The 24,798-nt window shown below is 50.1% G+C and overlaps 1 protein-coding gene across 14 annotated transcripts in view; it reads left to right on the forward strand.

The window, feature by feature from the left end:
* The first annotated feature begins 713 nt into the window (after positions 1-713).
* LOC116652619 (E3 ubiquitin-protein ligase Itchy-like) overlaps positions 714-24,798 on the forward strand; it is a 260,369-nt gene continuing 236,284 nt past the window's right edge. The window contains exons 1-11 of one of the 14 annotated variants that reach the window (XM_085526989.1): positions 714-774; positions 5,115-5,213; positions 5,288-5,369; positions 5,756-7,662; positions 8,577-8,697; positions 9,319-9,512; positions 10,934-11,002; positions 12,192-12,263; positions 12,623-12,715; positions 13,267-13,414; positions 13,703-14,674. In XM_085526989.1, the coding sequence (XP_085383115.1) occupies positions 12,260-12,263; positions 12,623-12,715; positions 13,267-13,414; positions 13,703-13,886 (429 nt within the window). In that variant the 5' untranslated portion in view covers positions 714-774; positions 5,115-5,213; positions 5,288-5,369; ... (3 more) ...; positions 10,934-11,002; positions 12,192-12,259 and the 3' untranslated portion in view covers positions 13,887-14,674. The other 13 variants (XM_085526991.1, XM_085526992.1, XM_085527003.1 and 10 more) reach the window with 13 other exon arrangements.

Below are 24,798 nucleotides of genomic sequence, written 5' to 3' on the forward strand. Positions count from 1 at the left end.
TCAGTTCCCTCATTGATGTCATTAATAAAGATGTTAAAGAGCACCGGTCCCAAGACAGACCCTTGGGGGACACCGCTTGTTACCGGCCTCCACCTGGACATAGAACCATTGACCACCACCCTCTGTCTGCGGCCTTTCAACCAATTGCTTATCCATCGAGTGGTCCTCCCATCAAATCCACATCCTGAAGGCTTTACGATCGTTAATGACTTTACGATCTTGCCTCCTGCAGAAGCACACAGCGAGGCCAATTACCGAAGTGACACCAAGGTGGTGAGCAGTAAAATGGCCATTTATTGAAGCACACACACACTTGTATAAACTACGCCTTTCGTGTACGCCCACTGCATTACACGGCACCGAGATTCTGACAGAAATGGGGAAGGGCCTGCCACGTCACATCCCGATAAACTCCCTGTATTTCAACTAATACAACAACATCCCTCCAGTTTGGAGACGAGGATGTGGTGGGGGACCATGTCAAAGGCCTTGCTCAAGTCCAGGTAAATGACTTGCAATATTGAACAAGGACGTGAATCACACGACATCAGCAGCACTGGATGGTAAAATACTGTACTGAAATTCATTGTCAGAGAAGGGGAAGGAGGGAAAGCGAGAGGAAAGACACGGAACGAGACGTTAATTTTGGGTCCTTTTCTAGCAGCCGTCCCCCCCCAACAGGCCCCAGCCCGGCCTGAGCCACGTGACAGGAAGTGCTTCCTGCAGGCGGCGGAGAGCACTTCCGGGCCATGGCGGCATGGCGACGCGGGGCTGGTGAGCGGGGCCGGGAGGAGCGGGTTCTGTGCTGCGAACGGGGTCGGGCCTTGGTGCGGGGGCACGGAGGGGCTGTCGGGGGAGGAGCTCGCGGCGCTGGCGGCACGTAGAGGCGGCTCCCGGGTGGCTCCACGGTCTCGCTGTGCTGCGGAGTCACCCGGCCGGCCCCAAAAGCCTAGAGGCAGAGCCTGAGCCGGCCCCGGCCGTGTTGGTGTGCGTTGTTGTTCCGGGTGTGTGAATGAGGACTCCCCGCTGGAATTGGTGCCAATGGATCCGCACGCCTCGGTGCCGTGTTGGGCTGGGGCAGTGGGCGTGGATGAAGGTTTGTACGGATGGAGTGGGTCTGGATTGCAGTGAGCGGGACAAGTCCGGGCTGCGGTTTGGCATGGTTGTGTTGGTTGCTTTGAAGGGCTGCCGTCATAGCGTGGAGGGAGGGAGAGGGAGAGGGAGGGAGCTTTGAACAGTGCGGGCAGTCAGGAGCAAGTCGCGTTTCTGCCTGCTGTGTTGGCGCTGCCGTAAGTCTTTGGGTCCCCAGGGAGGCTCTGCGGTGTCCCGATTCGAAGGCAGGATTCAATCCCGCCGCAGCCCGTCCATGGCAGGCAGATGCTTCTCTCCTCTGCTCTTCGGACTCAGCAGTGCCAGGGGTTTCACAGCGCGTGTTGCAGTGGCTGGCAGCCTTCGTGTGTTTTTCTATTGCAAACAGGATCCCAGAAGGCCACATTAGCAGTGGGCCACAAAGATGGTGAAGGGCCTGGAGCATCTCCCCTATGAGGAGAGACTAAGCAAACTGGGTCTGTTTATCCTTGAGAAAAGAAGGCTGGGAGGGGATTGGATCCAGGTTTATAAATACCTGAGGTGTGGGGGCCATAGTGGCGAGGCTGGTCTCTTTTCAGTAATGCGTGGGGACAGGACTAGGGGTAATGGGATGAAACATCAGCATAGGAAGTTCCGCACGAATGTGCTGTAGAACTTCTTTACGGTGAGGGTGACGGAGCACTGGAACAGGCTGCCCAGAGAGGTGGTGGAGTCTCCTTCTCTGGAGATATTCAAGACCCGCCTGGATGCTGAGCTGTGTGGTGTGGTGTAGGGAGCCTGCTTTGGCAGGGGGGTTGGACTCGATGATCTCTAGAGGTCCCTTCCAACCCCTGCAACTCTGTGATTCTGTGTGATTTTGTAATCAAGCTGCAATCTGCCCGGGCAAGAGCCAAACAGGCAGAGGTGTGTGCTCCAGACTGTGCCAGCCTTTGGCATCAGCAGGAAGCTCTGCCCATGCAATGCTCCCCTCCTGGCTTCTTTCGAGCTCCCTGTAAGGTCTGGTGGCACAGCTTGATCTCAGGTCCCTGCTGGGCTGTTACTCTGCCCTGGGAGCAGCTGCCAGGAAAACCAGTGCCACTGGAAAGGTGACGTGTGCAGTGATGGTCTCACTCACTTGCCTGCTGTCTTGAGCATCAGTCCATCAGCCTCCCAGGCTGACTCCTCTCAGCCCTCTGGGTACAAATCTGGTGCAGTGGTTTAAGTGAGAGACTTACAGGGTCTGCAGATTGTTATGGGCTATTTGCTGTTTAAAGCCTATAAGCTGTTTCTGATTCCTTTAAACCAAACCCAAAGCATTGTGTGTGTGTGTGTGGATAGGTGTTTGTGGGTACCAGCGTGGGGAAATCACAGAACAGTGTCCTACACTGTTGGTGTGACACTGTTTAATCGTGGTGGTCTCAGGCCGCGGAGGTGGCCCAGGGTCTCTTGCAATGCATTCTCCATTAGCAGAAGTTGTCACTGGTCCCAAGAGGGAAGCTGGGGAGAAAAAGGTTTTTCTGCACCTCTAAATGTAGCAAGTCCTCTGCCTCTGTAGAGCATTGCATGGAAGCCCCTTTCAGGGAGCATCAGGACCAGGGCAGAAGGACCAGAGTTTCTTTTCCTTATCACCAGACCATGTGAGTTGTCCCACCACACACTTTGGCAACTTCTGGGGTAACTGGTCCACTGGTGACACTGTGTACATGGGCACAGTTGGAGCCTCTTGAGAAGGTGATTCTCCTTTGTGGAAACGGTCAGCATTGTGATGGGGTGAGGCTGAAATCTCTGTTTCTTTGAGAGCAGCCAACCTGAAGCGCAGTGAGGAGGGTGACTGTGTCTGCCCTATGGGAGAACAAGTTCTCTGGGAAGGTTTATGGCTGCAGAGGCAGATCTGGGGACTTGTGTGCAATGAAAGAAGCTGGAGGAGAAGAGGGGGTCCATCCCTGCTCTGCAAAGAGGGAAATGAAGGCACAGAGCGCTGCTGTGGGTACGTGTCCCAGGAGTCCACTGGGTCCCCAAGACATACAGAGCTCAAAGTCCACCCTAAACCTTGTTCCATCCCACAGAGGTGACAACTGGAGGCAGCAGGAGAAGGAAGAGATGGTTCATTGATTTCATCACAAAAGACTTAAGGAGAAATATCCACTGCTGGGCTCAGGGGGGAGGATGCCAGTTACAGGGAGCTCTGTGTGCTGGGCACGGACTGACTGAGCCCTTCCATCTGGGTGCTCCAGAGGGAGACGTGTCTCACTGCAGGGCTGGCAGCTGTCCTGGTTGTTCCTTTGGCTGCTCACGGCCTCAGCCACCATCAGCCCCAGCACCATCAGGACCCCCAGCCCAAGGGCCGGGTGCACTGTGTTGCTCTGCATAAACCGGCAGGGGATGGGAAAGGACAGTCACCTGTTTGTAACTGCTTTGTGCTGATGGAGTGTGCGATCCGCACGTGCAAAGAAACACAGTGCGAGCATTTATTGCCTGTGGAGATGAGCTGCTGGAGGCATCTCCGGGGCAGAGCTGGATAGCGAGGGTGGCCAGAAAGCAAAGGGAAGGGAGGGGAGGGGGACGAGGGTGAGGAAGGGAAGGGAAAGGGTAGGAAGGAAAGCGAGAGGAAAGACACGGAACAAGACGTTAATTTTGGGTCCCGGGGGTTGGACTCGATGATCTCTAAGGTCCCTTCCAACCCGCACAAGACTGTGATACTGTGATACTGTGATACTGTGAATACCAATAGAAAAAAAATACAAAACCACGACAGTATGGGAGCCCGAAAAGATTCCCTTGTGGAAGAAGGGGGAGGGTGAAGGAGGGTGAAGGAGGGGAGTGAAGGAGATTGAAGGAGGCCGAGGGCCCTTTACGTGGGGCCGGCTCCTCTGTGCCCTCTTGCTGGCCAGAGAGAAGGGCTGCCCACTGGGCACAGGGAGCGCCTTGGAGCTCCCATGTCGTGCCCTGCCCTCCAGCCCCCTCCTCATCCTATGTGGAACGCCAGTGCCTGCAGTGCGGCCGCCATTTTAGAACCCTCTCTATATCACCTTGGTCACCGCTGCCGCGCGCAACACACTCACCTCTGACAGCTGTGGCAGTTAGCAGCCATGTCGGCAGCTAAGAGGGCTAGGGTAGAAGTTTTCCCTGTTTCAGGCGGGAGGATGGAGCTGGGGGCCCTAGGAGTGAGAAGGAGGAGGGGGCCCGCCATGACCACCAGGCAGAGGAGGGGTAAGAGAGCCATTTTCCATCATGCCTGGACCAGCCCCGTGACCACCACCCATGTGGAGCCTATGGAGGTGGATCCACCTCCAGATGAGCCAATGGAGGTGGATCCACCTGCAGAGGAGCCCATGGAGGTGGATCCACCTGCAGAGGAGCCCATGGAGGTGGATCTGCCCATGGCATAGCTGGCCTGGCACCACACCACCGTGCCAGGCCCCGCGTTGGCATGGTCACAGCTCCACCGTTACTGGTCCAGGCGCTGAGCTCCTTACCCGCTGCACGGCCCCCACCCCCGGCATTAGCTGGGTGGCATTTTTGTAACATCTGTTCCTCCTTTGGGCCTATTCTGCAGCCACATTCTGTGGGCCCCCAGTCCCATCTTTACCCTGTTTGTTCCAGTCCCTGTTTCTGTAGTTGGTTTTTGGGTTTAGTTTAGTTTTAGAGTTAGGTGTAGGTTGTTGTTAGTGTTTTCGAGTTAGGCATAGGTTATTGTTCGTGTTTTCGAGTTAGGCATTGCTTATTGTTCATTTTTTAGTGTTATGAGTAGGTTACGAGTAGGTTTAGTGTTAGGAGTTGGTGTTTTCCTGTTAGGAGTTTGTTCCTCTTCATTCTTTAGTGTTAGAAGTAGTTGATTGTTCCCATAGTAGAATTAGGCATAGATTACTGTTGGTACTGTAGGGTTAGGCATGGGTTCCTACCAGCAGCTGACAGCAAACAGCACTCGCTCGGTAAGCACACGTCTGCTTTGTCCCCCGGCGCCGTGAGTGTGACTGCCATGAGAGCGGAGGTCTGATGCCATCTGCGAGGGATGGGATTTGCATCCAGTGGCTTTTCCGTTGCAGAATGTCCAGCAGCAGAGCGTGAGTGGCCGTGGAATGAAGCTGGGCCACAGGAGAGCAGTCTGGAGCTGCGTCATAAGCTTCCTGCATGGCCAGCGCAAGGTAGGTGTGCCTTACTGTAAGCGTGTGCTGAAGCAGTGTTGGTTAAGCACGGCTCACTCCTCTGTCTGCAACAGATGGGCTTTCTGCGCGCTTTATTGCTGTGGCCGCCGTTGAACAGCACAGCAGCAGCGAGGCCTCGAACATGTCCACAACCAGGTACGTGAATGTGAGTAAATTTAGCTGTGTGAATGATGTTATTCTTCATATTAGTAAGGCAGTATTCACATGTGTGTGATGGAGCTCAGGGATAGGTTTATTCTTGCATGGTAAATTTTCCTTTCTTTGACGTCCACCCATCCTCTCTTGCTTCTCTTCCCCTCACCTGTAAGTGCAGCAGTACTGAAGGCTGAGGGCTCTTTTCCGAGGCAGGCGCTAAAGGGCAACTGAAATGCAAGTTTGATGTCCCTCTTTCTTCTTGGGTCGGTAGCCCAAGGTGACCAAGCTTCAGAGCACTCCTCTAAGTCAGCCTGGAAATGTTTCTAGCAGGAAGTAACACCATCACAGTGCCTGTGAGTAACGATGCCTCTTTTTCCCCCTCACAGCAGGCAGCCTCCGTGAGAGCAGTAAAGCAGCAGGCTGTCTGCGCTATGGCTGCTGAACTGCATTTCTGGCCACCTGAGATCCCTGAGCCCACGCTAATGAGGAACATGCTGCACCATGGACTCTTCTATGGAGCCGTTTTGCAGCTTCTCTGTGCTGGCCATCATGCTGCCAGTTTCCAAGTTCCCAAAGGCAGTAAGTGGTGCTCTCATGGGATAGGAGAAAGGCACGGGCAACCGGCTGGGAGGGAACCATCTGTAGCTGTTGCCAGCAGTCTGGAGGTCCCAGCTCGTCTTATCCTGTGGCTGCTGCTGCACGCTATGAGCTGCCAGGCAGAGGGTCCACCTGCCCATGAAGGGACCACCTTGCAGGAAAGGGCTTTAGGCTCTGGTTTGCATGGGATTTGGGGAACGAGACAGGGGTGGAGATTCTTGTGTGCCTGACTGTCAGGAAGGCGGTTCCAAGTTCTGGCAGCCCAGCGTGCCCAGGAGGGTGACTTGAGCTCCCAAAGCAAGCTGTCAGCCAGTTGTTAGCTGAGAAGGTTTCCTGAACATTTCTGAATTGATTCTTGTAGGACTCGGAGAGTCTGGGGACTGAGACTTGGGAGAGAATGAAGAAAGCCGAGGCAAGGCAAGTGCTGCTCAGCTGAGGAAGAAAGCTGAGAAGGAAAGCAGAAAGCAACGATGATGGCTTGAGCAAGAAGCCACAAAGGACAGCAGAACCACCTGCAGTGCTTCCTCAGAGGTGGCACCAAAGGCAGCTGACTGAACAGTCCAGTTTACCGGCACAGCCGTGCTTTCCATGTCGTGGACAGTGGAGATGATGGAAGTGAACTGGACAGGAAGGACTTGTGCTGCGTTAGAAGCAAAGAGGGCTTCACTTAGGCAGGACTTGATGTATGGCAAGAGCTGGAGATGCTGTGTTCCTTCAGGGTGTGTCTCTTGAGGTCCAGGCCTGGTGTAGGGTTAGGCTGAAATAGGGCTGGCTGGGACTGGAGAGGGAGGAGGTGACATATCCCCATGGTCTTGGGTCTGACTGGAGGCTGAGTGACTGATTGCTAAGTGGAAATCCTGGGCACTGGGGTTTCATTTTGGGGTGTGGGCGGGGTAATAAATAGAAGCCGAGTCCTTTTGTACGCAATAAAATTGAAGCGAACTTTCTAAACCTGGTGATGCCTCTTTCAGTAGCTGGTCAGAGTGTCCCTCGCTCAGGTTGGCAATCGCAGGGTGATGAAGCAGTCAGTTTCACATCTCTCCCTTGACATGGTGCACGTTTTCCTACTTTTCCTTGTTGGTCTTCCCAACCTGTGGCCTTTCAGCCAACCCATAAGTGCTGGTGACAGGCTGTGAGCATCTCCTTACTCTCTGAGGTCCGACAGAAAGAAACCAGAGGAGGGGAAGCAGCCCGGCAGGAAGAAGGGTGTCCCGTGCTCAGCCCCTTGAGTTGGCCTCTCTTCCCTGAGGGCTCTTTCAGCTTCTGATGCACCGTGTGTTACTGTTTGCCCTGGGAAGCCCAGCTTCACGTTGGCAGCTGTGGCCTGTGCATCAGCCTCCCCTTGAGGCCCAAGGAGTTGTTTGTTTTTATGTATTCACTATTGGTGTGGCATTTTGTTGTTTTGTTCTGCTTTGAGATCAAGGGGTAATTTAACACTGTTGGAAGTAATTGGGGTTCAGGAGTAGCAAACAGCACTCGCTCGGTAAGCACACGTCTGCTTTCTCCCCCGGCGCTGTGAGTGCGACTGCCATGAGAGCGGAGGTCTGATACCATCTGTGAGGGATGGGATTTGCATCCAGTGGCTTTTCCGTTGCAGAATGTCCAGCAGCAGAGCGTGAGTGGCTGTGAAATGAAGCTGGGTCTCAGGAGAGCAGTCTGGAGCTGCGTCATGAGCTTCCTGCGCGGCCAGTGCAAGGTAGGTGTGCCTTACTGTAAGCGTGTGCTGAAGCAGTGTTGGTTAAGCATGGCTCACTCCTCTGTGTGCAACAGATGGGCTCTCTGCGCGCTTTATTGCTGTGGCCGTAGAATTTCCTCTTTCCTACCATCTGATCTGTGAAGGCTTTTTTGTGGGAAGGTTTTGAGGAATGAGGGAGTAGAAGTTGCTTTAGTCACGAGTCATCTGGAAAGGTTTCACAGAAACGGCGACATTTGCAGAAGGAACGTATTGGCATTGGCAGTTGTGCAAAATACTCACTGGGACAGAGAGAAGACCATTCTCTTCTGGTTTTGAGGAAGCCAGGGAGAGCTCAGATTGCAGCTTAAGCAATGTTCTTTTGTCACACTCTGTGTCCTGTGTTGCGTTCCCCAGAGTTTCATCTCTCCTTTCGATTCCAGTTCTCCTGACAGGTTAGGCTTGAATTCAGCATAATATCTGCTTCTCCCTGGGTTCAGGTTCTTTGGGTCTCCTGCCTGCTTTTCTCCCTTTTCTTAATGGAGAGTGGAGTGTCTACCACAGGCAAAGTTTTGTGATTAACAGAAACAAATATGGAACATATTAGATGAGTACAGCTCTGCTTTTTTTTTCTTCCTCCGAATACCAGGGGTTTGCTGTGCTCTCATTAATATCATCAGTGAGTAAATGCTGCCTTCTGTTGTAGCCTAAAATCCTTTCTGTAGTTGAGTGGTTGGAAACGTGGGGTTTTAACTTAAAGTTGTTTGCGCAGAGTGAAGGTTGGGAATACAATTAGAATACAGTTATACAGTGCTCTGCCCCCAGAACTTTCCATCATTTTTCTTAACACAGCTTACAGTTCATTTCAAAACAAACTAACAAAGATGAACTTGGGTTAGCGTAGCCCGTTTTAAATGATTCTTCTGTGTCTTTTCCAGGCTGGTAGCAGAATGGAGACTTTCCCGAGGCGCTGAGGAACAGACACAAGCTTCTTTTGAAGGCTTCAATGAAATTCTGCCCCAGCAGAATCTGTGGTCTTTTGATGCTAAGGAGCTGGAGGTAAAGGGTTCTTTGACTATTGCCAGATCCAGGCTGCTACAGGTAATACTTGCATTTCAGTCAGTGTCTGAAGAACAGAGTTCATTAAGGCTGGCGGTTCTGTTTTCAGGATGTGTGAGAGAAGCCTTATGTATCAGTTAGTATTTGGTTACTGTGTTGGTCTTCACTTTCTTCTTTGCAACCAGTTTACATGTTTCGAACGTTAAGATTCTGCCAGCATAAATGTTTTGGCTAATAGTGTTTTTGTAATCCTTACAATGTGATTTGTGTGTGTCTAAAGAGTGAGCAACTGGAAAGCAAGGGAGATAAGAACCAAATATCAGCAGATGGTCAAATTACTGAGTGGAGCAGGTTTTAGCTGCTTTTGGTCTCTCCAAGTTATACTCTGCAGCAGAACATCGTATTTCTAGCACAGAGTTGGTACGGTTAGGTAAAGACAAAGTTCATTGTTAGTTTGAATGTCTAAATACAAAGATTTTCATGAGTGGTATTTCTCTTTTGTGGCCTCTCCACATTTTCTTTGTGAGTGGATGTTCTTATTTGCTGTGAAAGTTTGAGAGTTTAATATTAACCCCATCGCAGTGCCTGTGAGTAACGATGCCTCTTTTTCCCCCCTCACAGCAGGCAGCCTCTGTGAGAGCAGTGGAGCAGCAGCTGTCTGCGCTATGGCTGCTGAACTGCATTTCTGGCCACCTGAGATCCCTGAGCCCACGCTAATGGAGAACATGCTGCGCCACGGACTCTTCTATGGAGCCATTATGCAGTTTGTGTGTGTGCTGGCCATCATGCTGCCAGTTTCCAAGTCCCTAGAGGCAGTAAGTGGTGCTCTCATGGGCTGAGAGAAAGGCACGGGCAACTGGCTGGGAGGGAACTGTCAAATACAAGCTGCAAAATACTAAAGTATTGATGCTACAGATAAAGCTCAGTTTGCATTTTTGTTAGAGTCTGTGACAAATATAATGTCACTGAAGAAATGGCTTTTTTGGCCATTAAAAGACAAAACGCAATCTTTTGATTTGCACAAAGCAGTAAAAACAACACTGGTGCGATTTTCTTTATCCTTTGACAGACTCTCTGGGTCTTTAATGTCCCTTCCCACCCAAACCATTCCACAATTCTCTATTTCCACAATGCAAATGTGAAAATATCTGCCATGGTCTCCTGCTGCTCTACATGACTGGGAAGCCTCAGCCATAGGGACAGCGTCCATAACAAGCCCAGGGGGAGCCTGGTCCTTGCGGTGGAACAGATCTGCCCAGCAGGACACGCTCCCAGTAATTCTTCCCCAGCAGCCTGGCACTCACCCACTAAGGGGTGCCACAAGCACCCACTCTGTGCAGCCCTGCTGCACAGGAGGAGCAGCCCGTGTGGAGGCCCAGCCAGCATCCTGGGGATGTGAGGTCACTATGCCCTGCCGCATAGCTACCTTGTGCCACAAGGTCACAATGCCCAGCTGCGTGCCCTAGGCATTCTGTGCCCCAGTAGCAGCACTTGTTGTGGCTGTAGCGGTGGTGGTGGCAGCATGGCACGAGTTCTGGGGGCCATGGCCTCCCACCTGCCTTGCCTTCCTCCTACTGATAGCCATGTGTTGTCAGGAGACTTGTGCTGCTCTGTGGCGAGCAGCAGGAGCAGGTGGGTGGCTAGAGATGGGGTCAAAAATAAGCGGAACTGAGGGTGAGAAGCCCAGGTTCTGGTTCCAATGGCTCTGTGCCGTGTTGCCCTAGGGCTGCCTTCGATGGGGGGGGAGGGGGGGGCGGAATTGGACAGGGGGGACAGGCAGCACCACTGGAGCTGGGCAAGGGCACGAGGAAGCCCTGTGCTCCCACGGCTCTGCCGCTGGCTGGCTGGAGCATGCTCTTCATCCTGGTGGTGTCCTAGGGGAGAACTCGGAAGATGTGTGCTGGGAAAAGCATGAGCATTTCTGCTCCAGCTGCCTGATGCTCATTATAGAAAAATCCCGGTTCCCAGCAGAGACCCCCAGCTGTAGCCCAGATGGGTTCAGGCACCTTTTCTTTGTATGCTCTTCCACATGGTCCCGGAGGGGTGCTGCATGTGGCCAGGAGGCAGCATTTGTAAAGCTGCCGAGTGCCAGGCTCCAGGTCATCCTGGCCCCTCCATAGCTTTGGCAATCAAGGCCTGAGTCTCCCATCCCGTTACCTGGCCCCTTCCCTGTCACAAAGGGAGAGGAAGATCACAGCATGCAATGGGAACATCCCTCTTCTGTTCTTTATTCTAGACGATGACATAGGTACTTCTCCAGACGACTGGAAGGAGGCTGCTTTTGTGCCTCAGGGGAAACTCCGAGGTAAGTTGTGAGTGTCTGTTTCCTTGGAAGTCAAAAAATTAGTGCTGTAATAGCTTATTTGGGTACGTAAGGACCTCCAAAGGTCTTTTAAGTCTCTTCGTGCTTTGAAGGTCATACACAGATCAGTCATTAGTATTTCTTTACTTGGAGAATGTCACATTTCAGTGGGAAGGTGGCCCTTGCCAGTCTTTGCTCCTATACCTTTGCTGTTTGGGCCATGTCATTCCCTGACCTGCAGCCAGTCCTCACAGGTCACTGCAGGAAAAAAAAACAAAGCAGACCCCAGTGCGCAGTGGAAGCTCTCCTCACCTGTGTCTGATCACTCTTGTGCCTGCAGGCCCCTTTGGTGCATTTCCAAAGCAAAGTCATGTCCCTGAGCCTGGGGTGGATGCCAGAGCTAAGTCACCAGTCTTCATCTCATGATCTTTGCTCAAATTTGGTTGTGGAAGTTCAGGAGGGGTTCATCTTTTCACTGCCTGGTGATTTCTTCTCCATGAGAAGCTTGGGTAGTCACTGTTTCTTGGGTGCTGCATGCTCCCAGCATCCCGTTGACTTTGTCTCTGTACATCAGAGATCTCCCCACTAAGAAAACCTTGAGGGGCCAAATGTTCTTCTATGCCTTCTCTGAAGATTGTGTTACATGGCCTGGAGAGAGTATCTGGAAATCTGCTGAGTGCCAGCCAACTGCCCACCTGGCCTCTCTGCAGCTTTGCAACTTTTGACCCAGGTCTGAGTTCCATGTCATCACCTGAGCCCCTTCCAGTCACTGCAGGCCCCTAAGGAAGAGAGAAATCACAGCATCCCATGGCACCCAAACAGCAGCACCCTGGCACATGAGTGGCAGGCCCAGCTGCACCCAGGCATCAACACTAGGAGATGTTTCTCATCGATGCTGTGCCTATAAGCAGTGCTTTGCCAAAGCCTCAGCATAATCCAGCCTGTGAGCCTCAGGGCAATCCCACAGGAAAGGGCCTTTAGATCTTGCCCTTCCTCTTCCACCCCCTTCCCTTCTCCAGGCAGTTCTACACACGGTTCCTTTTTGGACTGTCACGGTGCCACTGCAGGCACCCAACAACTATTTGCCAGATGCTTCTGTGTGGCAGGGAGAGGAGAGTGCTGTGGAGCAGTGCTGTCATTCCAGTCTAAACAGGTGTCTGACAGGAGCTGCTCTGTCTGTGTTTGTTGACAGCTCCTAGTGGAGTTGAATGGCATCTAGTTTCCCAGCTGAGCTCCAGGACAGAAGCCCCAGCGATTCAAATGGGTACGTCATGAGATTTTACTTCCTTTGAGAGATGCCAGCTCACAGTGCTAATGTCAGCCAGGCATGTCTGCAGGTGTGAGTGAGAATGCACACCTGTGTGTGTGTGCCCTGCCCTCGCACAATGCCCTGGTCCCATTCAGTGATGCTGTTATGCGTTTATGTAAGTTGCAGTGTGTGGTGAAAAGTTCTCATTCTTTGTTTGCAGAAGTGCCTCCAGGGAAGGCTGTGCTAAGTCCTTAGTTGTGCTGGAACCCCTCAGGCATCCAAGGGGTGGCTGTCATCGTTACTGGCTTCACTGAAAAGACCGTTCAGTTTAATACCTTGTTTGTCTGAAAGTTATCTTAATGCTTTCTGTTTAGGTCCTGAGAAACAGAAAGAGGCCCTGGAAACAGGAAAATATTTGCAGACACTGCCCCCTCTGCTAATGAAAATCGTGAAGGACAAAGCACATGGTAGGTGTATTTCCGTCTGTTCCCTGAAAGACTTGTGAAGCTGAATTTCTAGAAATACATGTGGAGAAACTGTACCATCTTCCTGATGAGAAGCAGTTACTTACAGTCCCACTCTCTTACCTCCTTTCTAAAGAGACAGGTGGAGCACCTATGCGCTGGCTTGCATTTCAAAACGGCAGAGTTCGCACACTGACTGTCCCCCTGAGAGTAAAAGACGCCATGCAGACAGCAACTGTCACTCCAGGCAAGGGCCACTCATAGTGGCTTTGTGGTTAGAGGTTGGTCCTTTCCCACTGCAGCCAGTTCCCAGGGACTTAGGAACTTTGTCCTTTTGGGAATGAGGCCACCAGAACCACATTCAGCAGATAAGGAGAGGAAACAGGACCCTCCATAGTACCTCCTGTGCACAGTTCCCGCATTCCAGAGCTTGCTGTGCTTCCCCTGAGCCACCAGGCACAACAGCAGCCCGGAGCGGGATCCTTCCTGTGGTTGTTCTTGTCCATGTCACTCAAAGCAGCAGCTGGTGAAACAGATCCACATTGTTTTTCCAGGTGCGGATGGTGAGGGACATGCAAATGCCACAGACAATAATTTTATCGAGAAGTACTGCCTGGGATTCGGTGCAGCTGTCTTCGTTACCATGCTGATAGCAATGTTTTTGTGCTATCGTCTTGTCCAGGAACGGAAGCAGATAAACCAGTGAGTTCTTGTTCACCCCCAACCCCATCCTGCCTTTCTCTTTACTATAGGGCTCCTGTGAGCCAGGAGGCATTTCTAGTTAAAGCAGCATAGAGAAGCCAGTTAGTTGTTGCCTAACACTGTCTGAGATTGACACTGTCAGACATTTAACTGGCCTCGCTATTCCTGCTGCATGTTCTTACTGCTGGGCCTGAGACAGGCCGGGAGCTGAGGGTGGCTCTATCATGCACTGTGAGGAAGAAGAGCAGGGGGTTCTCCTGTTCCCTCAGCACGTTTCTCTCCCTGCAGGCACCTTGCTGAAGATGCTGCAGTCCAGCATATTGCCCGCAGCAACACCTCATGCTTGGACAAACGGCTTGCTCGCCTCAAGGCGCCAGACAGAAAAGACGTGGCACAAACAACCGGTGCTTGTGCAGTGATGATCTGCCCACCAGCCGCAGAGCACCACCAGAGTGGCCCCTGCCAGGCCTGATGGCTGTTGGGCTCAGCTGCCCCCACTGCAGCCCCTGTAGCCCACCAGCCCAGGCTCCGTGGCCCCTGGGAAGTACATCAGGCCCAGCAGCCCCTATCCACCCTGGGCAGCCACTGCCTCAGGGAAGCTTGAGAGGCCCATCAGCCCCCAGCACCATCTCTGCCCTCACCCTCCCCTCCACCATCCATCAGGGGATGGAAGCGACTCCAGTAGAGTATAGACCTGGGGACATCATCCAACCCCCCCGCAGGAACTGTCACCAACCTTCCACTTCCCTTCACCATCCTTCAGGAGGTTGGAGCAGCCCCCTCAGGGTGTCAGTTTGAGGGCATCATCCGACACCCAGAAAACTACAGCCAGGGGAAAGCATACCAGGCCCCACAGCTCCCAGCCCCCCACAGCACCAACTCTGCCCTCCCGCTCCTCCATCCTTCAGGACGTGGGAGTGCTCCCCCCCCCCCACACACAGGGTCAGCTTGGGGGCATCATGCAACACCTGTAAAACCTCTGCCTGGGAGAAGTATGACAGGCCCAGCAGCCCCAAGAGCCCCCCAGCACCACCTCTCTCTTCATGCTCCTCTCCACCATTGGTCAGGGGGTGGGAGCATCATCACTGGTCAACACAACAGGGGGTTCTTTCTTTAACATCCTTATTACACCTTCTGAACTGAGTATAGCTTTTCTACAAAAATTCTCAGCACCACAGATGATCATATTCAAAACATCTATAACTATATGGAATATAGATATTGTAAATTAATTCAATAAAATTCAACAACAAAACAAAATAACCAAGAAGCTGCTTCCTTCAAAAGGCAGAGTATTCTGACGAGGAGAAAACAACAATACTAACATCACGTGACGGCATTGCCATCAGGGCTCAAGCTAAGGCAGCCAGCTGACCAGGGCAGAACTTGCGTTAGACGCTGCTCAGTGACGACACCCAGAACAAAGTAGCAAGGATGTGAAGTGCAGGAATGCTACTTGCGCTTATCCCATTCTGTCTGCTGTCACTACTCTAAGATTTCTAATCAGGCCAAGATTTTTGTGAAGCAGCAGTTTGTTCATTACTGCCATCATGGGCACACACCCCTACTGGCGAGGAATGGAAGGCCCTATATGCCGGCCTGACCCTACCCGCAGGGATGTGTGCTCCCTCCCCGGAGCACAGGTCAGGGACATTGCTGGGAGACTTCCCAGTCTGATCTGCCCTTCTGACTACTATCCCCTGCTGATAGTTCAGGCTGGCAGTGAAGAAGTTAGTAAAAAAAGCCTGAAGGCTATCAAAGATGATTTCAGGGGACTGGGGCGGGTAATCGAAGGAACAGGTGTGCAAGTGGTTATTACATCTGTACTTTCAGTGGCAGGGAGGGATACTGAGTTGGGCCTAAAAGCCCATCTCTTAAACAAATGGTTAAAGAGTTGGTGCAGACATAGGAGTCTTGGTTTTTTTGACCATGGGGCAATTTATTCAGCTCCTGGCATGACAGCTACAGATGGAAGCGGCCTGTCTCAAAGGGGTAAGTGGGTTCTAGCTGAGGAACTGTCAGGACTTATTGACAGGTGTTTAAAATAGGTAGGATTGGGGAAGGGGACAAAACAAGGGTTGCTGAGTCTGAGGCGGCAGTTCAAGACTTAAAGCAGAGCTCGCTGGGTGCAGACAATGGAGTCAAAAGGCATGGAGAGGGGTGGGGAGATGCTGCCTCTCTCAAGTGCCTGTATACCAACGTGCAAAGCATGGGGAATAAACAGGAAGAATTGGAGTTCTGCGTACAGTCACGTGGCCATGATCTCATTGCGATCACGGAGACGTGGTGGGACAGCTCGCATTACTGGAATGTTATCATGGAGGGCTATGTGCTTTTTAGGAAAGATCGGCTGGCAAGGCAGGGTGGTGGAGTTGCTCTTTATGTGAGAGAGCAGCTAGAATGTATTGAACTCCACCTGGGGGAGAGTAATGTAGAAGTCGAGAGCTTGTGGGTGAGAATCAAGGGCCAGGCTGGTAAAGGGGACACTGTTGTGGGTGTGTACTACAGACCTCCTGATCAGGAGGAGGAGGTTGATGAGGCCTTCCATAAGCAACTAGAAGTAGCGGCACGCTCCCAGGCACTGTTACTTATGGGGGATTTCAATTATCCAGATATTTGCTGGACGACCAACATGGCCAGGCATGCGCAGTCCAGACAATTCTTGCAGTGCATTGAAGATAACTTCCTGATGCAGGTGGTAGAGGAACCGACGCAGGGTGGGGTGTTGCTGGACCTTATTCTCACCAATAAGGAAGGACTTGTTAAGGAAGTAAAAGTTGGGGGCAGCTTGGGATGTAGTGACCATGAGATGGTGGAGTTCGAGATCCTGAGTGGAGGTAGGAAAGCAAAAAGTAGGATTGCTACCCTGGACTTTAGGAGAGCCAACTTTGATCTCCTTCGGGACCTACTCGGGGCTATCCCGTGGGCCAGGGTGCTAGAAGGCAAGGGGGCCTGTGAGAGCTGGTTAGCATTTAAATGGCTCTTCTTCCAAGCTCAGGATCTGTGCATCCCTGTGACTAAGAAATCGGGAAAAGGTGCAAGGAGACCTCCATTGGTGAGTAAGGAGCTCATGTGCAAGCTCTGCGGAAAGAAGAAAGTACATGATATGTGGAAAAAGGGTCTGACCACTTGGGAACAATAAAAGAATGTAGTCAGGGACTGCAGAGATGCGACCAGGAAGGCCAAAGTCCACCTGGAGTTGAATCTAGCTAAGGAGATAAAGGATAATAAAAAAGGCTTTTTAAAATACGTTAACAGCAAAAGGAAGGCTAGGGAGAATGTGGGCCCCATACTAAGTGAGGGGGGCTCTCTGGTAACAGGGGATGCTGAGAAGGCAGAAATACTTAACGCCTTCTTCACTTCTGTCTTTAGTGAAAGGGCTCTCCCTCAGGAATCCCGGACCCTGGAGGTTGATGAGAGAGTCCGGGGAATGGGAGATTTCCCTTTAGTCAGGGAAGAGGTGGTCCATGAGTGCCTAGGAAACATTAAAGTCCATAAATCCATGGGACCTGATGGGGTGCATCCGCAGGTGCTGAGAGAGCTGGCGGAGGTCGTTGCTGAGCCGCTCTCTGTAATCTTTCAGAGGTCTTGGAGAACTGGGGAGGTGCCTGAAGACTGGAGGATGGCCAATGTCACTCCAGTCTTCAAAAAGGGCAAGAAGGAAGACCCGGGTAACTATAGACCAGTCAGCCTCACCTCTGTCCCAGGGAAGGTGAGGTGATGTCCCAGGGAAGCTTGTGCTGGATGCCATCTCCAGACAAATGGGTGATAAGGAGGTTATCAGGAGTACCCAGAATGGGTTCACCAAGGGGAGGTCGTGCTCGACCAAGCTGGTGGCCTTTTATGAAGATGTCACTAGCTGGGTGGATGGGGAGAGGGCGGTAGATGTAGTCTACCTTGATTTCAGTAAGGCTTTTGATACTGTCCCCCATGACATCCTTATAACAAAGCTGAGGAAGTATGGGATAGATGAGTGGAAGGTGAAGTGGGTCGAGAATTGGCTGACTGGCAGAGTGCAGAGGGTTGTCGTTGGCGGTGCGGTGTCTGGCTGAAGGCCTGTAACTAGCGGCATCCCCCAGGGGTCTGTACTGGGTCTGGTCTTGTTCAACATCTTCATCAACGACCTTGATGAGGGGATAGTGACCACCCTCAGCAAGTTTGCTGATGACACGAAGTTGGGAGGATTGGCTGACACACCTGAAGGCTGTGCTGCCATTCAGCGAGACTTGGACAGGCTGGAGAGCTGGGCAGTAAGAAACCGGATGAGGTTTAACAAAAGCAAGTGTAGTCTTGCACCTGGGTAGAAATAATTGCATGCACCGGTACAGGCTGGGGGAAGACCTGCTGGAGAGGAGCTCTGCTGAGAGGGACCTGGGTGTCCTGGTGGACGACAGATTGACCATGAGCCAGCAGTGTGCCCTTGTAGCCAAAAAAGCCAATGGCATACTGGGGTGTATTAAAAAGAGCGTGTCCAGCAGGTCGAAGGAGGTGATCCTCCCCCTCTACTCTGCCCTGGTGAGGCCTCATCTGGAATATTGTGTCCATTTCTGGGCTCCCCAGTACAAAAAAGTCAGGGATCTCTTGGAAAGAGTCCAGTGGAGGGCCACTAAGATGGTGAAGGGCCTGGAGCATCTCCCCTATGAGGAGAGACTACGTGAACTGGGTCTGTTTAGCCTTGAGAAAAGAAGGCTGAGAGGGGACTTGATCCAGGTTTATAAATACCTGAGGTGTGGGAGCCATAGTGGTGAGGCTGGTCTCTTTTCAGTAGTGCGTGGGGATAGGACTAGGGGTAATGGGATGAAAGTACAGCATAGGAAGTTCCTCACGAATGTGCGGAAGAATTTCATTACAGTGAGGGTTACGGAGCACTGGAACAGGCTGCCCAGAGAGGTGGTGGAGTCTCCTTCTCTGGAGATATTTAAGACCCGCCTGGATGCCTACCTGCGTGACATGGTGTAGGGAGCCTGCTTTGGCAGGGGGGTTGGACTCGATGATCTCTAGAGGTCCCTTCCAATTCCTACAATTCTGTGATTCTGTGATTCTGTGAAGTCCCATGGGGGCAATGTGAGTAGAAGCGAGGTGGGGAGATTGAGGAGGAACTTTCTCCACACAGAAACACAATAGAACTCACTGGGGACATCCTGGATTGACATCAGTTGCAAAGTGCTTCTTTAACTTCTTGTATAAAACAAACTATAAACAAATAGACAATAAATACATTTTGGATTCTTGCTCTTTAAGCTCTCTCCATTTTGTTGAACAAGTTCTGAAAACCTGAAGAAGATAACAAGAAGGCACAAGGCACAAGAGGCTCTTTAGTTAATAATGGGCCCCAGGGCGCATTTGGTGCTTAGTCCATCAACCTCCAGTGCAGAGAGAAGTTTGCACAAAGAACTCAGCACGACAAAGTCAGAAGTAACAGTGAAGATTCTTGGAGTACTAATAGGCACACTGAGGGCCATTACCAAGTAAGCTTCCCAAGGCACTAGTTAGAGCAGATAATTGGAAGCCATGACTCCAGTCAGGCAAAGGCACTGGCATGGTGGCTCTGATGCTAAGAAAATCCTCCTTTATCTTAAGAAGCAAACAGGACAAGCCCTGATTCCCAGACCCTTGGCAGGGAGATCCTGTCTCCAATGTTGGCTCAGGGCCCTTCCTGGGGCAGTGGGATGGAGGTCTGTATGATGTTTAATGAAAGACATGGGAACAGAAGATACCAGGCTCTGCATGGGTGCAAGGACGGTGTGAGGTTCACGTTCCATATGGGCCCTGTGTATCATCGCAGAATGTGGGTTGTGAGAAGGGCCCAGTCTGAACAAGCAATCAGTTCCAATGAAACTCTGAACTTCAGATCTCTCAGTTCCAGTGCCCTCCTGTGCACACCCTCCCATAGTTTGATGTTTTTTATGTTCCGCTTTGCCCTGTAGTGCACCCAGTACTCCATATGAAGCTGCAGCAGCGCAGAGTAGAGAGGGACAATCCTTTCCCTTACCAAGCTGGCAAGAAATTGCTTTATGCACTCCAGGGGACCGTTAGCTTCCTGGCTGCCTGGGCACACTGCTGACTCACTTCCAATTTGATGTTGAGCAGGACCCCCAATCCTTCTCAGTCAGACCACTCTCCAATGTCCCATATTCAGTCAGTGCTTATGTCCAGTGTTGCCCATACCCAGGTGTACAATCAGGCACTTGTTCTTGTTATGCTTTATGCACTTGGTGCTTAGTACCAACTGGTACCCACTTCTCTGACTTGTCAACATCTCTTTGCAAGTTTTGTCCCCCCTCAGTGGAGGCAACAGCACCTCCTCATCTTGTATCATTAGCAAACTTGCTCAGAACATCTTCTAGTCCTGCATGCAAGTCATCCACAAAAACATGAATGAGAAGTGGCCCTACAATGGAGCCCCGTGGAACCCTGATAGTGACCATCTACCAGCCAGGAACCCATTGACTATAATCCTTTGAGCCTGACCTATTGGCCAACTTCTCACCCACCACATTCTGTTTCTGTCTTGCCGTATGAAGGACATTCTGCCCAGAAGGTTGTTGTGAGAAACAGTATCAAAAGCTCTATTGTAATCCTCAAGGATAACATCATCTGGCTTCCCTTGTACAACTAAATGGACAACTGTGTCATAAAGGGACCTGAAGTTAAACAGGACCTTCCCCTCGGGAACTTGCGTTGGCTGCAACCAATGACAGAATTGTCCTTCAGATGGCTTTCCATAACTCCCACCATCACTTTCTCCATAATTTTACCAGGTGCTGGAGTGAGACTGACAGGTCCATAATTGCCCCTGTCATCTTTCTTGCTCTTCCTTACAATGAGACAACATTTGCCAGCTTCCCGTCAACTGGTATGACCCTAGATTTATTTAGATGCAATTGAAATGCGAGTCCAGAGCATACTAAGGTGTCATCATTGCAAGAACATACATGTGCCATAGCTTTGCAGTGCCTTGAACTCTGGAGTATGCCACAGAAGGAGCATAGAGAAAGACTGGCCTCTTCTGTTGGCAAGCAGAATAACACGATCCCGCTACCTCTCGCAAAGAGAGAGGTAAATTTTAAATTTTATTTAAATCTGTCAAGGTTTGAACGAAAAATCCACCTGCGTCCACCTGCGTCCATGACAGGGGCTGGGTGGATTTTTCGTTCAAATTTACCTCTCTCTTTGCAAGAGGTAGCGGGATCGTTGCCCGCATTCTAGGGGCCCTGGGCCGAAAGGAAAAAAAAAGTTAATTAGGAAAAGAAAACAGCGGCAACGATCTAAGGAGGCACACTTATTTACTAAATACTATATCGAAATACAGAATAACACAATATAATACAATATAATTGAAAATTGAGCTAACGAATCAAGCAAAATAGGAGAGAGAATGAGTCCCGTAACCGAGAGGCCTACTGTGAAATCTAGGCGAACGGCAAAGGCTCCCACACACTCCCCTGAACGCCAGAACTCGAAAGACGTCAGTCTGTTCTGCGACCAAGTTAATATAGAGTTCAGGTCCCGTGACCTATTGTGTTGTTCTCTGGGAATGTAGTCTTCTTCTATAAGTTGCAGATTCAGTAAAATTATTCATGCGTTATATGATGTTATGATGTGGAATACTGATAGCAAAATTACAAAATTATTTAACCATGACAATTGGAGATGATCTGCATATAAGTGGGAGACATGAGTCAACATGGCAGAAGGACAGAGGTGTTACGGAGCAGCCAAGGCATCAAGGAGTATCAAAAGGCTTTGAAAAGTATCACAAAGTGACAGCCAGGAAGACTGGGATTATCATGAGCAGCAACCTGGATGCTAGAGATTATTTGCTCCCATACAAAATGGTAGAGATCTTGCTGCAGACATCCCAAAGCCAGCAAAATGGGATCCCAGAGCTCTGCCTGCACGAACCCCACAGCCATAGCATTGCAAGCTGAGCTGCCTTGCTGTTTGTTGCATTCATCCCAGTCCCTGTGAATGAAGACTAAGAATGCAGCCAAGACGATGATTGAGCATGAGAGTGACTTTATTCAATAAAAGACAGGAGGGCTTGAGAGGTCAAGGGTGAAGATGGGACTCCTCTTGTCAAGATGAGAGTGGCTCAGAGCTTGTGCTGCTGCCTGGTGCCTGGGACTGGCAGCCTGACTCTAAGTCCCCATCTAAGATGCTCAACTTCACCTCACTGATGCTGACCTGCTCCTGCATGGTGGTGCTGCTGTTGGGGCACTCGGGCTGTGCTTGGGATGGGCAGCACTGCAAAGGCGCTGGGTCACAATCCAGGCAGGTGACTGCTGTGTCTGGTAGGCTCAGGTCAGCATCTTCAGCAGAGCCAGGAGATATGAGAGCATGAATGTGGATGAGCCCCTTGTGTCCATCACTGTTACGATGTGGAAGGCTGTCATCCAAATTGCAGCGATTCATGCTTAATAAGAACTCTCCATTGATGGAAACATACTGCACATCACTACTTGGTTTGGATCTTTGGGGTTGACAAGTGCTTGAATCACCTAGGAAGGCATAGAAACACAAGGGTTAGTGTCAAACATTTGCAAGTTGAATCATGAAAGAGGTTGTTGATACTTGGTAATAGAGTGGCGTCAGGAAGAAGCAAATAAGCTTCAAGCAACAGAGCCACTGTCTTGAAAGTGATCCTCGTGCAGGTCCAGCTCATGTGTTGTTTCACTGTAATCTGCTTCTTTGGGTCTACCTAGTGGGCAGCAACACTCGAGCTGCTACTGATATCATTGAAAAGAACTGGAGACAATTGTTCTATTCCTAAGAGCTTCAAGGTGTCTAGAAGCACAAATAGTAACCAGCAGTATTTCATCACTTCACCAAAAGGAAGGTCAAACACCTGAGCTGTGAAGAGCAGTTACAGAACCTATGCATAAGATCACACCAGGCATATTTTGTTCTAACAACAGTTATGGCACATAGTCCATTTCCTTCAATATTCCCAAAATGAAATGATGTGGAGCATTACAGGGAAAGAAACACTGCACACAGAAACTATGACCCTCACTATGCTCAAGCAGAAGACTTAAAACAAGTCAGAGTTTTAGATTCCAGGATATTTCAGGACCTATCTTGTGTGAAATTCAGTTACACAACAGTGCCTAGGTGCCTGCGTTTCAAGCAACTTTCAGATCACAGCCATGTAAAATAAAAACAAATTCAGTGCAGAAATAGCAAGCCTGTACCTTAATACCCATGAGATTATCCATTTTTTACTGCATTCTGACTAAGTTCTAAAACTTGCTCATCCCAGTTCACTTCAACAAGTTCCACCAATTCAAGCAATGCAGTTCTGAGATCCTGTGTATGTTAGGCAGATAGAATTGAACAGTGCAGAAATAATTTCTGACAGCTTTAAGAGCTCCGTTCTGCTTACAAACCCTCAGTCCAAAACTATTCTCAGTTTTAAGGAAATGAACACCTGAAGCAGTTGGATCATCTGCCATTTGCCGCATTCTGCTTCTTGGCATCATGATTAGCACAAAGGGTTTCCTGCTGTCCTGCAGAAATGGACAAAGTCCTGCTTATGGACTTTGCAAATGGACCAAGTTTCAGTGTACAGCAGAGTTTGTACCAGACTAAAAAGCCACATCATTCAATTCATGTGCTCAGGTTGTTATGCATTCCGAAAGGAAACAGAACTAACTGTTGAATTCTGAAGGCAATCTGTGGGGTCCTACATTACCTCCTGATTCTGGAAGAGGAAATTCTAATAGCAAATGCAGAACTTTGCTCTTCGTAGACATGAGAAGAGCTGACATTTAGGAACATTCATTTCTGGTAAATCAAATGAGGTGTCTATATTTTTACTACAGATAGTATAGGGAGCAGTCAGTTGAAGAACCAGATACAAAAACTGCAGCCCATTGGCAAGAAAATACTTCTCCTTAAATTCTCTATGCTATCATGGCATAGAATCAGGCTACAGTGCCACATAGGCCAACCAAGCGTAGAACCAAATCCACAAAATACTGGTAGACAAAGCAGCAAAAAAAGGGACAATATTCAGCAGACAGGCCTTTCTACCCACAGCTCAGCATGTTCTGCCATCTGAAAAGTAAGGCCTCTTGTCAAGCTCAGCTATTTCCCTTCTCAGTGTATTCTAGCACCACTGATACCCACTGGTATCCTCCTGTAGAGTGCCATCATATTGTCATCATCCAAAGGAAAAACCCACACAGCAGAGCATACAGCAGTACACCCATGCTCCAGATATCTGCCTGAAAAACAAAAAGACAAGCTTACAAACCTGAAGCACCTCAAATGGCTTCCTGACAGACTGTATTGTCTGCCCTTGCCAAAGCCCACGTATAGCCCATGAAAAGCTGGCTCTTTCCTCAGGAAAAAAAAAACCTTATCATCCCAGAGAAAGCATATAACCCTAATTCAATTGTTCTTCCACTCAGCTTAGAGCACTACTAAAACCAGCATCTTCACCTTAGCTCATCACACTGCTGCAGTTCCTTTTACAAGGATTTCACTGGCAAAAATGAAATCAAAGCCGTCACAAGGGATTTAGCACAGTTACGTGTTACTGGCTACGAGAGCTGTCAGCACAGTCACCTGTCAGGCTTTGCTGCTGTTCTATTTATGTATAGGCACAACAAGGTTCAGACACCTCACAGTGCAGTTCTCACTTTGACTGTAAAGAAAAAGGAGGCTTGAAAAGCAGTGTGTGGAAAACAAAGAAACAAGAATTAGAACAACAGTGGGGCCATGGCACTTGAAGGAATTGCTCCACCTTTAATAGCAGAGCGATTCAAGAAGTACGAGGGCATTCCAAACCAGACCAGTTTGGACAGATTAACAACTGCAAGTAGTGGGTTCCAAAATTCCAGACATGAAATCAAAGCTGGAAAAACTCTTCTCATTTTCATCTCTCAATTTTTACTACATTGTGCATTACAGTGCAAACAAGTCTTCACATACAACTTGGAAGCTAAAGACAAGTCTGACGAAACAGACTACACAAAAATTTGACAAATGATGGATAATTAACAGAGTAGTAGAAAGAGATCTCTGAAGTTGCTGTTTTGTAGAGCCCCAAAGCAGTCACTTGAGGCAGTAAAGGATTAGCCAGAGACAAACCAGCCAGCTGTGTGAACTGAGACCAATTGCAGTTTTCTAGTCTGTGGCCACTGACAGCTTCTGAGAGCTACCAAGCAATGCAACCTAGCAGAATTCAGAAGGGAAACCAAGAGAGCCTACCTGAGCTCCACTGCCTTTAAATGCTCTGTGGAGACATTTGGGTGATTTTGCATGGCTGAAGCAACTCTTTATTGCTTTGTATTACTGCAATCATTTTGCTTGTTTTAATGTACGTTGAAATGAGTGATGTATTAGTCGAATGTGCACTTTTTGAGCTATGATGAGAT

This window comes from Coturnix japonica, chromosome 38 (genome assembly GCF_054131305.1).
Source record: "Coturnix japonica strain WE chromosome 38, WE-NBRP24, whole genome shotgun sequence".
NCBI classification, from domain to species: Eukaryota; Metazoa; Chordata; class Aves; order Galliformes; family Phasianidae; genus Coturnix; species Coturnix japonica.